At 33.1% G+C, this 14960-nt stretch overlaps 1 protein-coding gene across 2 annotated transcripts; it reads right to left on the reverse strand.

Moving 5' to 3' along the window:
* Window positions 1–5334: 5334 nt before the first annotated feature.
* LOC110633577 (uncharacterized) lies at window positions 5335–14856 on the reverse strand. 2 transcript variants are annotated; one of them, XM_058139921.1, is made up of 6 exons: window positions 14700–14856; window positions 14131–14263; window positions 13867–13970; window positions 7695–7866; window positions 7439–7579; window positions 5335–6073 (listed from the first exon to the last, which is right to left on the reverse strand). In XM_058139921.1, the coding sequence occupies exons 1-6, from the start codon at window positions 14747–14749 to the stop codon at window positions 5690–5692; spliced, it is 984 nt and encodes a 327-aa protein (XP_057995904.1). In that variant the 5' UTR covers window positions 14750–14856; the 3' UTR covers window positions 5335–5689. The 2 variants fall into 2 exon arrangements, with proteins under 2 accessions (XP_057995904.1, XP_057995905.1); XM_058139922.1 differs by lacking the exon at window positions 14131–14263 and having other exon boundaries at window positions 14700–14838.
* Between the last annotated feature and the right edge of the window lie 104 nt (window positions 14857–14960).

The raw sequence follows: 14960 nt of genomic DNA on the forward strand, positions 1-14960 counted from the left end.
GTTTAAAGCTGCTCCATATGTCTTTCTTTTTATTAAACAATTATAACCCGTTTGAAATAATCCTATTTTAATTTGACTTGTTCCTCAGTTTAGCAGCTTTTTACACAGTTTTCTGTCACTAACTCTATTCTTCAATTGATGTTGTCTTAATTATCTCTTGCCTTTATACATTTGCTAATCAACATCTTTATATAGACTGGACAGCCTCCATCCATCTCTGAACAGCTCTCCACCTATTTATAGGCCATTAATTATACTGTAAAATTTAAATCAAAACTTCACAGTGCACACCCACTTAATTACACATATGTAGAAGTATTTATCTGATGGCGACTATCCTATACATGCCTATAATTTCTAACTCCAATAATCCTGTAATATTATTTCTTCTACACACTTGCCATTACTTCCTTGATGCAAAGGGAAAAAAAAAAAAAAAAGAAAAACTAAGAGTAAGAGATGGATTTCGTAATTAATTATTCCTTCTTGTTAGAGAGCAGGATAATCTTTCAGTTTGGTCCTTTTTTTTTTTAATTAATTTATGATAGTCTTCCAGTTACAAGAGTAGATTTCTGTCAGTGATAACTAAGGATTTAGATCGTGTTTAGGATGGTGTCACGTGACTGAGATGGTTTTGGCTAATGCAGGTATTATGGTGTCTTCAGGAATCACACGACTGCTATCAAACTGTTATGGCTATTCTTAAAGGGTTAGAAGAGGTTGGTTTAAACGGGTCATGATATATGCCTAGAAATCCTCCCTTTCTAACACGGAGGGATCTTTACTTATAGAATTAATGCGTCAATGTTCATTTGACATGTGTAAAGCCGTTATGATCTGCTTGAGGGGTTCAATCGGGCTGTCTTTTATAATAATGGCTCTAGTACATATGAGCCAATAACGACATGAGACAACTAGTCGGGTGAGCGTAGTAGACTTTTCAGCTGATTGATTTGCCCAGATGAGTGCACATGTCAGCCTTCTAACGAAAGGTTCTTAGGCTTAAACAAGTCGGATATTACCACTAACTATGCCTATGTAGCTCTGAATTTTTAATCCTTGCTTCTATAAGCAAATCGCGGCATAATCAGCACAATGATAGATGTTAATTTTGCATCCATATATTTCCTGACATGTTGGTTACATTATTTCGATGACATTAGTTATAATGTGGGCTGACATTATCGTGGTGGATCCATTTAACAAGTCTGTTGGTCATCTAAAGTTCTCATTGTGTAGGCTATACGATTGCTTTGATGTGAAGGTTGGCTAAGCATCTTCTTTAATTCAGGGTTGTAGAAGAAATCGAGGAGGGAGGAGTGTTATTAGATAGATTTCTATTTTATCAGGTTTAAGGAGAATCCAGCTTCTTTTGAGATAGGGTCTCATTTGTCTAAGAACTTGTATATTCATACCTTGAAGATACCCAACTCTTTTTAGGGACATATACTCCTTCACCTCATGTTCACTAATCTCCTTGGTAGCGTACGTGCATCCCTTTTTATGTACATATGTATCGTTTGTTTAAAGGCCTGTCTATTTATCTAATATCAGTCAGCTTGAGGATTAATTATCCACTATATATATTTCACTCCTTGAACTTAATTAATAGAGTTTTCTATTTTTTAATTTTATGATATGCCATCAGGGAGTTTTATTTTGTTAAAGCAGAAGCTTATGTGTATCTTGCATTACCAAAATATAATTATAAGCCCACAAATTGAAATACAAGCAATTACAATTATAGAATACAATAATTTAAAGCTTGTGAGAGGCTGCAAATGATCAATTAACCGATTGCATCTAGCCTTCACTCCTAGTTGAAATTTATTTGGAGCTTAATTAGTAAGATAGAAAAGACCTATTTCCAACAGGGAATGGATGATTCAAGTGATAAGAAAAATTCATTCAACTGAATAAGTTTTAGGTTCAAATCCCATAACTATTGCACATTTAACGGTTTAATTATAACTTATTGATTATAATAGAACTCATATGAAATCTACCATAATCAATTGTTACAATGAAACTATTATATATATATATCAATTTTATTGTATAATTTTTTCATTGTTGATCTCTTAGCATGTTATATCTACATGGTGTAAAAGATGTAATATTTTCTTTCCTTTTAAGTTTCTTTTTGAAATAAATCTACTTATTGAGATTTAATTGGCTTGCCATACCAATTAGATCACAGATTCAGTGTATAATTTCTCCTTAAGCTTATTATTGCTGGGAAGCTGTAGTTTGAGTCATTAATTATAAATTATAATTAATGTAAGTGAGAAAACTATGTCAACAAATTAAATGTCATAATCATAACAAGTTTATTTTTTAAATTTCAGTGATACATGAATGTTGATATTGCCACTCCTATTTGAAGTTGATTATAATATCGTTCTTTAATCATAAAATCCTTTTAAAAAAATAAGGTAGATTTTTCTTTATCACGTTATTTATATAATAACTAATATAATCCTTCCATGGATAAATTTTGATAATTGTTCATAAACTTATCTAATTGTAACATTACAGTCCCTCAACTTAAAAATGTAACATAAAACCCTACCAACTTTCAAACTTTGCACAGTAAAATCCCTTTAATCTCCAATTATCAGTTTTTCAGTTAGACGTTGACCTGATCAGTTCCAGTATGGAGCTTAGTCAGTATTTCTCTTTTCTCTCTCAAGCTATGTGTAAATTAAATCATTATTCTCTTTATAGATAGAATAATTTTTCATACATAAATAGAATAATTTTACACTCTGCATAAGAGAGAAAAAAGAAATTTTGACTAAGCATCATGGGGAAACTATTCACATCAGTTTCTAACTGAAAAATCAATTATTGAAAGTCAGAGGAATTTTACAGTGTAAAATTTAAAAGTTTAGGGAGTTTTATATTATATTTTAAAGTCTAAGTTCAATGATAGTTGTTGAAATTTATCCATCCTTCCATGTTATCACAATCTAAGGATAATTAATAATAAATCTCATGTTTATCCATAATTGTATCATTTCGTATTATCCACAACTCAAAGTTTCTAAAATTAAATTACAAATTTATTCATGATGATACTAACATGGAAGAATTTTATTAATTAGTTTATAAATAATGTGGTAAACTAAATTTAATTAAAATTTTCTCCTTTTAAAATGGTTTTTGAAACTCCACAATTATTTTTAAATGCTCAATTTTTAAAGTGTTTTCACACTGTTACCATTAATATTCTCTTAATGAAAAAAATTAATAATTTTATTTACCAATATATATTAGTGTGTAGTGAATTTGAGTTTATTTTTATTTTTTTTAATTTTTAGAAAAGTAGTGTGTTTGAGTTTGGAATCTTTTGGATGTGGTGATTTTTAAATGAATTAAGGTTTTGATTTTAATGAAGTAACTATTATTTGATTGTTAGGATGACATGTTTGAGGACATAAATTATTAGTAAACAAGGTGTACATTTTGCAAATGGAGAAATGCTAGCAACTGTCTCTCTATATACACTTCCTTATTATTTATTTATATCTTGTCATGCATAACAAAACTAATTTTATAGATTGAATAAAGCATTCAATTTTAGGTTTTACTAATTTTAAATTTATTTTTTTCTACAATTTTATTTAGTATATTCATTTAAATTATTTATAAATTTAAAATTTTTCATTGAATGAAATTTTTATTTATTTATTTTATCAATTCTCACATAATTTAAACAAAGCATCTAAAAAAAATGTTAATACCAAACTCTATTTGACCTATAGAATATAGATTTTTAGTTATATAGAATAAAATTTAAACAAATAAAAAAGAAAGTATTCAAAAGAGAATGCATAAAGAGGTGTTGGTAATATTTTTTTTGGAAAATAATATAAAAAATCTCTTTTATAAATCTCTTAATTCTAATGTGAGTGGTTTGTAGATGAACAAATTAAGGATGTGAATTTTTAATATTATAATTAAAAAGTTAATTAATAGTTTCTCTGTTCACTTTTATTTGTCTTTTTTCAAGAGTTGTTTTAATCAAAATTGTTTATTATTTTTAAAAAATTAAGAAATATTAATATTTTTTTTTCTAATTTTAGCTTTATGTCTACTTAATAAGTATTTCTATAATGAATAATTTAGTGAAATGAAAGCACATTTTATTATAATTTAAGATTACCTTGTGAACATTTTATATCATAAATAAAAGATGATAAATGGTGCAATAAATAATAATAATAATAATAATAATAATAATAATAATAATAATAATAATAATAATAATAAAATATTATTGTTATTAAAAAGTTAAAAATACTAAAAAAATAAAAGAGAAGGAAAAGTTGATTTGCAAATTGCGATGCAAAGAAGGAGAGAATTAAAAGAAAAGGACAGAGGAAAGATAGGTAGGAATACATAGCATATATAGGATGAGTTGAAGCAAGCAACCAATGGAAATATCCCCTTGGCTAAACCTAAACGAAATTCAAGACGATAGAAAACGACCCATCAATTGCAGTAAATCAAAGTGGGCTCTTAGTGCAGATCACGCCTTTGATCAAGTGATGCCGTCTTATGGGATGCCATCGTCGACGCAGGTTTTTCTTTATTGGTCTTGTTTACTATTATGCTAACTATAGATACATCTTTATCACCCTCTCCCCTTCTCTGCCAATTTTTGTGTACGATTTTTTATGCGTTTCAGATTTGTTTTTGATGGGAGTTTTATGCATGGCTGTTGTGTCTTCTGTGAAACAGACGTGGGTTCGAGTTGCATGAGAGAGGCATCTCTCTCTCTAATCTCTACAGTGACATAAATTTGTCTCTTCCTCCATTACATGAAACGTTTGTGCCTGTGCTTTTTCCTAAGAAATAATAATGTGACCTAGCTACGGTTAAGCCTGCGTGCTCTCTAGACTGCTTCTAGGTCGGGTTCTTTAGGAATACCAACAAAAACGTTTTCGTTTCTGCATGTGACCCGACTTTATATATACTTTATACCCATCAACATCTATATGTTAAAAAAAATATTAATAATAATATTGCTGTGTATAATTATAAAACCTAAGCTAATTAAATTATATAATTTACATGGTCACCGACTAAAAAAAAAAAAAAAGTTCTGGCATGTGCAATAGCCAAAGAATCCCTGACTCCACTAAAATGAAGGAGATGAAACTTTGTTTCATAGCCTCAATCAGTTCAGACTATTCATTTTGTGCACCAGCAACTCCAGCCTTAATTAGTCTCCAGGCGTATATATTCCGAATAAGCAGTTCCAACAAAGAAACCTTTTTATTTTTTTCGCTGCTCTCATTGAAAATCAAACTTATTGAGAGCTTGCGGTTCTGAAAATAAATCAATTATTATTAAATTACAGGTCATCGATTAAGAAACCTCGAATTTATTGTAGAGAACCAATAATTTTCAATCCCTAGTCATGAGAAAATACTTGCAGTAAAAACCCATGAGAATAGATATAACACAGGGCTTTCTGGGCTGCGAAGAGAAAGTTCAGGAAAAAGAACTGTGACATACTGTATTCTCTTTGATGTCTTGACAACTTCCATCTAACGATATTTTGCATTGTGTAATGTACATATTCGTTCTTTTGGTTTCATTTTTGCATGCTTCCTTCTGTAATCTTGAGCAGCAACAGACATGCATCACAAGAACTGTGGTTGAAGATCAATGATCCACACTACGTTGACTTAGTTTCTAGCTTCAAAGAAACAAATTCAACATTTACTAGTTCAGCAGCAGCACGAGCAGCTGCAGTTGCTCGCTCTGCAGAGGCAATGGCAGCTCGAGCTCTCTCCAAGACATCAGAAGACTGTGATGTTGTCCCTCTTTTAGCATCAGTAACTGAGCCTGCAGTATGGTTTCTGATTGTTGGTTCAATTTCATTAGCATCTACCAAGGGCATGTTGCTCATGGGGCTAGAAGGCTGAAGATACTGAGATCCTTGCTTGCTATCTGTATTGATGATAGGGCTTGCCCCATTGGAAGGTGAGGGTTTAGGAGAGCTCAATTTCATAGGAGCTTGAGAAAGTGCAGCTTCAGCTACGATTTGCTTTGATCCAGCCTAGAAAACATAGAAGGGCATAAATTCACATCTTAATCATTCAATAGAAAACAATAAAATCAAACTACGAGTGTCATTAATGTCTACAACTACAATTCACCAAGCTCCAAGACGTGATTAAGCTGGTGTGCTTATGCCACAATCTTGAATGAGCATCATATCAGCTAAAATCAGGTAGCTCGGAGCTTATTAAAGCTATCAACCCATGTACAAGTTGGATAACTCTGCACACACTCGCCAATGATAGGCTATTCTTTTTTAGCGAAGAAAGGCATGCTCAGCTGAAACCAATTGGTCTTTATATAGAATATAACATTCTTTTCATAGTGACAAGCAATTAGTCATTTCTAGCTTGGATCTCATGAAGCACCTAACACAATCAACATTCCACCTAGGACTTTTACGATGCAACAATAGGTAAAGACATATAATTCTGCTATAATATAACATTTCACATAATTTTGCATAGTGTAAACTATTGAAAAACTTCAGCATGGCTCAAAATAATAATAATAACTGCCAAGTACATTGCTGTTGCTATCACATATAATATCCCAAGTCAATAAGCTATAAGGGGTGTCCCAAGACACTAACTTTTCACAGCTTTCCCTTTGCAGGCTATTTCTGTAACTTGAATTTTTGACCTATAAGTCAAGTTAAGCAACCTTGCCATTGCACAAGGCTCAACATCCCCAGTCAGCAGGATCATTGAAAAAAAGGAAAAAAAAGAAAGCTTCATATCCTATGGTAATTAGTAAGTTTTAGAACCTTGTTGAGTTGAATACAGAAAATATCCTGAGACCCACATTTCTGTAGTATTTGACAAATGTAAAGCAGCAACAATATAGAAAGGTGGGATAGGAAACATAAGCATAAAGTATGAAAGATATCACAAAAATGCCACAGGCCACGAAATTTAATGCTTCATCTTAAGACAACCATAAATTGAATGGAATCCCCTAAGGCAAACTACTAATAAGCATGAAATTTCTAATGCATTTGTGGATTTCACTTCAACGCTATGATACAGAAGTGAACCACAGTGTTGAATGTTGATTGCAGATTTTTCAAAACTTCCTTCAGCATAGTTCATTTGATTAGTATAACAAGGACATTCAATGAAAGTTTCCGGAAGCAAGCCTCTCAAAAATTTCATAAGCAGGTTCCACAAATTATGATTGCAAGAAGCTCAGGAAGTAGGATTCACAATATATAACAAATGTTTTAATAACTTAACATTTTTTTGCCAATGAACAACAAAAAATATAATGCTATGTCCATTATGAACCAGAAAATAATTTCTGAACAATGTGCTAAGCATAACTCAAATAAAAACAAAACTAAAAACTAAATTGCAAAATGTACCAGAAGATCTTCATGCTTTTTACCAAGCTCAGCTTCTGTGTTAGAAGAATCCCACTCCAAGTTATATTCTTGTGCAATTTCCTTCAAAACCTTAAGCCTTGTCTCTGCTGATGGAGTGATAACAGAAAGCTTTTCAATGATCTGCACAAGCAGGAATAAAAAGTATAGGTAAGACACACCAGTACACTATATTTTCAACTGCAGTTTCAGTATAAATATCACTTGCAGAAAATGAAATAAACTATAGCCAATTAACTGCACGGTTGACACTAGAGTCAGGATGGAGCTCAGAAGCAGCCATGACAAATTCCTTTCCATATTTTGCAGAAAATAAATTCTTGATCTGCAATAAATCTGGAACTTCTGAACATCTTGGGGCAGAAAAAATTATGCTTGCAATAGCCTCTCGCAATTCAGCTGGACATTCCCTGTTATACAAAAAGGATAGTTTGGAAAACTGTGGTGTGCAGAGTTGAACGCATCAAGTATGTCTCCCATCTAAAACACATTGTTCTAGCCAAGTCCACCAAAATTGCACGAGAAGCATTACAAAACAGTAATTAAGCATCTTATGCCAGGAATAACGCAACTATCTGGCACTGTATTAACTTCTGGAGGGCCATAATAACACATGGCATTGGTGGAAAAAAAAAACTAATTACGGGGAAATTTTACTTGAATAAACCTTATTCCTAACTTGCTCATATAACAAATTATGACACATAAAATAATGCACCAAAATCTAACAACAAAGGCACCACAAACCACATACCCTGATGTCAAAACAAATGTAGGCCGAATATATGGCAGATGCACCATTCTGAATCATTTGCACTTGGAATGTTAAGGTAATATATGAAAGAACTTTTCTGCTTGCAATGCACTGGATGCTATTGCTAGCATCCACCTCATCTCAACAATAATGAAACACAGTGCATGAGGCTAAGAACTTAAAAATATACCAAAAACAAGAATTTTGATGCAGGACAGCCACCAAAATCAAGGATTAGGATTACTATTTAAAGTTTTTTGAACGTATAATTCATATTGGTACCATGAATAATATTTTGGAATATAAAGTTCTCTGGAAGCTAACTGATAGTGAAATCAATAAGGATATTCAATAGAAAATTGTAGAAACTAATAATGATTTTCAAACCCAAATGGAATGCTGGTTTTTGAAAATTTGAAGAAAAGAAAGAAATTTTTATATTTCACCTTTCAGAACTCTTTCGAAATATACCACAGGATCCTGCTAGTATTACATCTAGGATTGCAATTGCACCACACAATCTCCAAAGAGAGCCCAATGACAACAAAAAAGTTCCAAAATTATTCCTACTTAATTGAAAAAGATTATATCAATATAAATAAATAGGTTTTGAGTTTGTTAGTCTATAACAAGAATTTAACTCCGCCTAAGTAGTTTGCGCTTAGTCGGTCCCAAGCCCCGATAAAGGAGGAGGGTTGCAGTAGGTGACAACCAGCGTAAAAATTTTGTCACACCTTATGATATGAATTAAAATGATATAAACGTTGGGGCGTCTTCTACTTAAGACGCGCTACATTGGAGCCCGGGTGTAGTGAGAAATATGCAAGGGTGTAGGGCGTTCACCGAAAGCGACGCGCCATGCCAGCACTCGGGTATGGTTTTAAATGAGCAAGGGTTCCCACATCATGGACGGGTGTGGGTAAAGAAGTTAGTCCATAGGACAGATAGTAGAACAGATAGTGGAACAAAACACAAAATAGACATAGAAAACAATAGAAGATATCATAGAAGGAGACAAATTAGGAAGGAACAGGATAGGAGGAGAATCATGGTTGGTACTTGGAATGTTAGATCACTTACAGGAAAATTAATGGAGCTCATGGATACCTTGGAAAGGAGAAGGGTGAATATTGCTTGCATTCAGGAGACTAAATGGGTAGGAGAGAAAAGCAAGGAAGTGGGTAATTCAGGGTACAAAATGTGGTTTGCTGGAAAGGAGAGAAACAAGAACGGAGTGGGCATAGTTATAGATAGGACATTGAAAAACGCTGTAATAGATGTGAAAAGAGTAGGAGATAGAATTATACTAGTAACGCTAGTACTAGAAGGAGAAACAATAAATGTAGTTAGTACTTATGCCCCACAAATAGGACTAGATAGTGAGAGCAAACAAAAGTTTTGGGAAGATATGGATGATTTAATGCAAAGCATACCAAATGAAGAGAATATTTTCATTGGTGGAGATTTGAATGGACATATAAGAAGTGATAGGCAAGGTTATGAGAATGTTCATAGAGGTTTTGGTTTTAGCAGTCGAAATAAGAAGGGAAAAAGCATCCTGGATTTTGCTATGGCATATGACCTAATACTAGCAAATACCTACTTTATAAAAAGAGAGTCACATTTAGTGATTTTCAAAAGTAGGCAACATAGAAGCCAAATTAAATTCCTCTTAACCAGGAAGACAAATAGAGCTCTATGCAAGGATTGCAAGGTCATTCCAAGAGAGGCTTTAACAAGTCAACATCGGTTAGTGGTCTTGGATGTCAAGTTTAGGAACATTTCAAGTAAGGTCAGAAGAAATAGTGTAACTCGAATAAAGTGGAGGGAGTTCAAAGGAGTAAAGCAATTGAAGTTCAAAAATGAGCTTATCGAGTCCGAAACATGGAAGCTGGATATGGAGGCCAATGATATGTGGATACAGATGACATGAAAGATTAGAGAAATAGCTAGAAAAGTACTTGAAGAGTCTAAAGGACATGGACCACCCTCAAAAGAGAGATGGTAGTGGAATGAAGAAGTACAAAAGCAGTGAAGAGAAAAAGAGAATGGTATAAGAAATTACCTAAATGTGATAATAATGAGGCATATGAATAGTACAAGATAGTAAAGAAAGAGACAAAAAAGGCAGTTAGTCAAGCAAGAGCACAAACCTTTGAAAAGTTATATGAGAAACTTGGAACTAAAGAAAGGGAGAAAGATATTTATAGATTAACAAGAAGGAGAGAAAGGAAATGTCAAGATCTTAATCAAGTTAGGTGTATTAAGGATAAAGAAGGAAAAGTGTTGGTGAAAGATGAGGACATTAAAGAAATATGGAGAAATTATTTTAATGATCTCTTTAATAATAGTCAAAATGATATAGCGTGAATATAGACTATAGAACAATAGAAAAGAATATGAATTATACTAGAAGGATTAGATCTTTAAAAGTAAAAGAAGCACTTAAGAGAATGAAAGTGGGTAAAGCCTGTGGACCCGATGGAATACCAATTGAAGTGTGGAAGTGTTTGGGAGATATGAGAGTGGCATGCTTAACTAAATTATTTAATAAGATTCTAAACTAAAAAAAAATGCCTGATGAATGGAAGAGGAGTATTTTAGTAACTATTTTTAAAAATAAGGGAGACATACAGAGTTGCTCAAACTATAGGGGAATTAAACTCAGGAAACATACAATGAAGTTGTGGGAGAGAGTTGTGGAATATCGACTACGTCATAATACTTCTATCTCTCTCAATCAATTTGGCTTCATGTCCGGTCGTTCAACTATGGAAGCGATCTTTCTCATTAGAAGCTTGATGGAGAAATATAGAGATGTGAAGAAAGATATACACATGGTTTTATTGATTAGGAGAAGGCCTATGATAGTGTTCCAAGAGATATCTTATGGAATGTGTTAGAACAAAAGAGAATATCTATTAGGTATATACAAGTGTTGAAAGATATGTATGAAGGAGCAACTACTATTGTGCGCACAGTGGGAGGAGACACAAAAGATTTTCCGATCTCAGTTGGATTACACCAAGAATCAGCCATAAACCCTTACCTTTTTACATTAGTTTTAGATGAATTGAAGAAATATATACAAAAGAGTATTCCTTGGTACATAATGTTTGCGGATGATATTGTTCTAATATATGAGACGCGAGAAGGAGTCAATAGAAGCTAGAGCTTTGGAGAAGTACTCTAGAGTCAAAGGGCTTTAAGTTAAGTAAAACGAAAACAGAATACACGCATTGCAAGTTCAGTGAAGGCCAAACTGGTAATAGGGAAGGAGTTATTTTGAACGGAGTGGTACTGTCCCAAAGTCATCACTTTAAATATCTTGGCTCAGTCCTTCAAGTAGATGGATGATGTGAAGAGGATGTTAGTCACATGATTAAAGCCGGATGGTTGAAGTGGAGACGTGTCACAAGAATTTTATGTTATCGCAAGATTCCCAATAAGTTGAAAGAAAAATTTTACCGTACAGCCATACGACCGGCTATGTTATATAGTAGTGAGTGTTGGGTACTGAAGGAGTCGTATGCGTCTAAGATAAGAGTTGCAGAGATGAGAATGTTAAGGTGGATGAGTGGCCATACTAGACTAGATAAAGTCTGTAATGGGAGTATTAGAGAAAAGGTAGGAGTAGTGCCAATTGAGGATAAGTTGAGAGAAGGGAGATTGAGGTGGTTTGGTCATGTGAAGCGTTGACATACGGAGGCTCCAGTTAGACAAGTAAAGCACATTAGGTTAGAGGATAGAAAGAAAAAAAGGGGTAGACCTAAATTGACTTGGAGGAGAGTTATACAACATGACCTAGAAGCATTATACATTTCTGAGGATTTAACCCAAAATCGATTAGAATGGTAAAAGCGAATCCATACAGCCGATCCCAAATTTTTAGGATAAAGGCTTAGTTGAGTTGAGTTGAGTTGAGTTGAGTAGTCTATAACAAGAATTTAGACTGCAAACAGGAAACTAAAAAGATCAGATGCCAAACAACTTTTAGAAATTAATATAAAGCGCCACTAAAATTAATAGACCTAAATAAGACTCAAAACACTACAGATTAGTCCATCGTAGCAAAAGAGTAAAAAAATAAAATACCCTCACTCCTAAAACCAAGGATAAATAATACATAAACCAAAACTTTATAACCCAGAAAAATAAGTTTAAGAATCAACTGCTAAAGCCTATTTAAGCTCCTATGTAAAATTTTCATAACATGATACAATAGGTTTGGGCATTAAAACTAGCTTAGTACTCCTTCTTATAAGATCATATACAAAAAGCAAAAGTTCCATGAAGCCAATAGCCTAGTAGTCAAAAACCTGCCCCATAGTGCAGGCAGACAGTTGAGAATTTAACTCCTCTTACACCTCCCTCTCCCTACCCTTCAACCCCAAAAATAAAAATAAAAATAGAGTGGTCAAAGTGAAAGCGAAGGAAGGGGGGAGAGGGGGGAGGAGGGTTGGTGTTTCAAGTTTGTTTCTAGTATATTTGAAAATCAGGAATCAAAAAAATATTCCACGCATTCATGCACATCCATAGGCACATAAATAAATGAACAACTACATATTTTAGAAATCAGATAAGTAGCCATGCTTCAAATTTTTATTGAAAACCAAAATAACAACCAAAAACACAATCGAATTGGAAACAACCAATCAAACAAATACTAAATCGCAAAACACAAGTGATGAAAGATGATTTTTAGCAACTGAGGAATAAAGCTAAATGCTAAATTTGTGGTACAGTTTTAACTCCCAAATAAGAAGGCAGAACTCTCTTCTAGCACTAATTAAACGATCCAGAAATCTCTTGGAAGCAGTTCTTTAAATTAATTTTATATTGACAGTGTTCCAAGTATTTATCTAAAGAGCAAAACAAATACTCTGACATTTAATGAAACATAGTTCTAATCAATCTTCTGCTCACAAACTGAGATTTCATGGAATAAGATACTTTAAATACTTAAAATCATAAATATTCAGAGTCAATCAATGCAGACAAAAGAAGCATTGGAAGACTACCCCCTGCTATAAGCACAAAACAAGTATCTCCCAAAGCATATAGCTACATCAGTACAGTATAAGAAGTCCAAAAATTGTCCTTTAATTAATTAATTAAAAAGGGTATTCAACTAGTTTAGATCCTAAATTAACATATAGTAGGCATCAGCAAGGCAATCCAAGGTAAGCATCTAACAGCCACAAATTTTGTCAAGGCATGAAGGCTTCATAGTTGACATCTTCATTAAAATTGTTATTTCTACAATGTAATTGCTCCATGGGCATTGTATATGTTTTGTGCAAAAATGTTTTTGCTCTATATGGTGATGGAAGTAAAAGAAAACTGTCACAAAATTAGACAAATAAATTTTCTAGGGCTTCAGCACTTCATCTGTAATCACTTTCGGACAAATTCTGAAAGATGGATCTCTGGAGCAGAGACAGAGAAGGGGCGGGCGGCCTGTGGATTTGGGTAAAATCAAAATGCCTATAGGTTGGGGAAAGCAGCAGTTTTCTCTTGGAATTATTGAAAAAAAAAGATTAAACTGCAAATCTGCATAAAATAACTATGACGTACTCATTTGATACTGCTTCTGTTGTCAAGAAAGGCAATTACGTATAAAAGTTAATCTCAATAAAGAAACAAAAAAACTTACTTCTGACTATCAAGAATTGGAACCCGTGCAAGAACAAACTCACAAAACAGCTCCAATATCTCATATGCAGCCCATATATTTTGCTCTCTAATTACATGCTCCACCTGACAAAGAAGATAAATGTGCACAAAAGAAAGAAAAAAAAAAATATATATATATATATATATATATATATATATATATATATATATATATATATATATATATATAAACAAGACTCCTGATTAAGCAGTTCACTAGCGATTATCAAAACTAAAATGGTACTCGAATTCGAGCTATTGCTTCTTGGCCAGCCTGTAAAAATTGTGCAATTTCCTTGCGCATGTGTTTGAGCTGCAAATCTCTTTTATTTTGCAGCAATTTGATGCGTGAGATTGCCAATGTCAAACATGTTTTGCTGAAAAAATGCCGGTTATAATAACTCAGGAGAAACAGAACAAACCTTAATGCATTTATTCAATTCGAAAGCAACAAAACAAAGATAATTTGACTAGAGATCCACAATTACACAAAGAAAAAGTGAACAGAAAACAAAATCGTTGTTAATCACATGATCGAACTAATGCTGCCATGAAACTTTAAACTGAGAGGAACCCATAAACCAAAATCTAAAAATAGCCATAATCATATTGAAACAAAAAAAAAGACAATTCCCTACACAATATTAAACCTACATAAGTTGCAATTCACAAAAATAGATTGTTAAGCAGCCCAGTATAGATTGACTAATCGGAAATTGGAAGTGAATAAAATATACGAAACAAAATCAAATAATTATCAACAACCGGAAGGAAAATAGATAAGAGCAAAGAAAGAGAAAGAAATGAACAGACCATTTAGCACCAAAAACTCCTCTGTTGAAGAGTTGATTTAAGAGTGACATTGATGCTTAAACTGAGAGGACAGTCTCTGAATTTTCCCTTTCTCTGATTGATTCTCGCTATGGTCAAATCTGTTAGGTACCCACCCTGTTACGGTTTCTTTTAACAGATTTTTGTATTGGTCTCTTCGGATCCACAATAATAAACGACACGTCGTTTGTGTCTGCACAACCAAATTGTCCCTTAAAACAGTTAATTTCTTTTGATTTTCTC

The sequence above is a fragment of the Hevea brasiliensis genome, chromosome 17, assembly GCF_030052815.1.
Source record: "Hevea brasiliensis isolate MT/VB/25A 57/8 chromosome 17, ASM3005281v1, whole genome shotgun sequence".
NCBI lineage: Eukaryota > Viridiplantae > Streptophyta > Magnoliopsida > Malpighiales > Euphorbiaceae > Hevea > Hevea brasiliensis.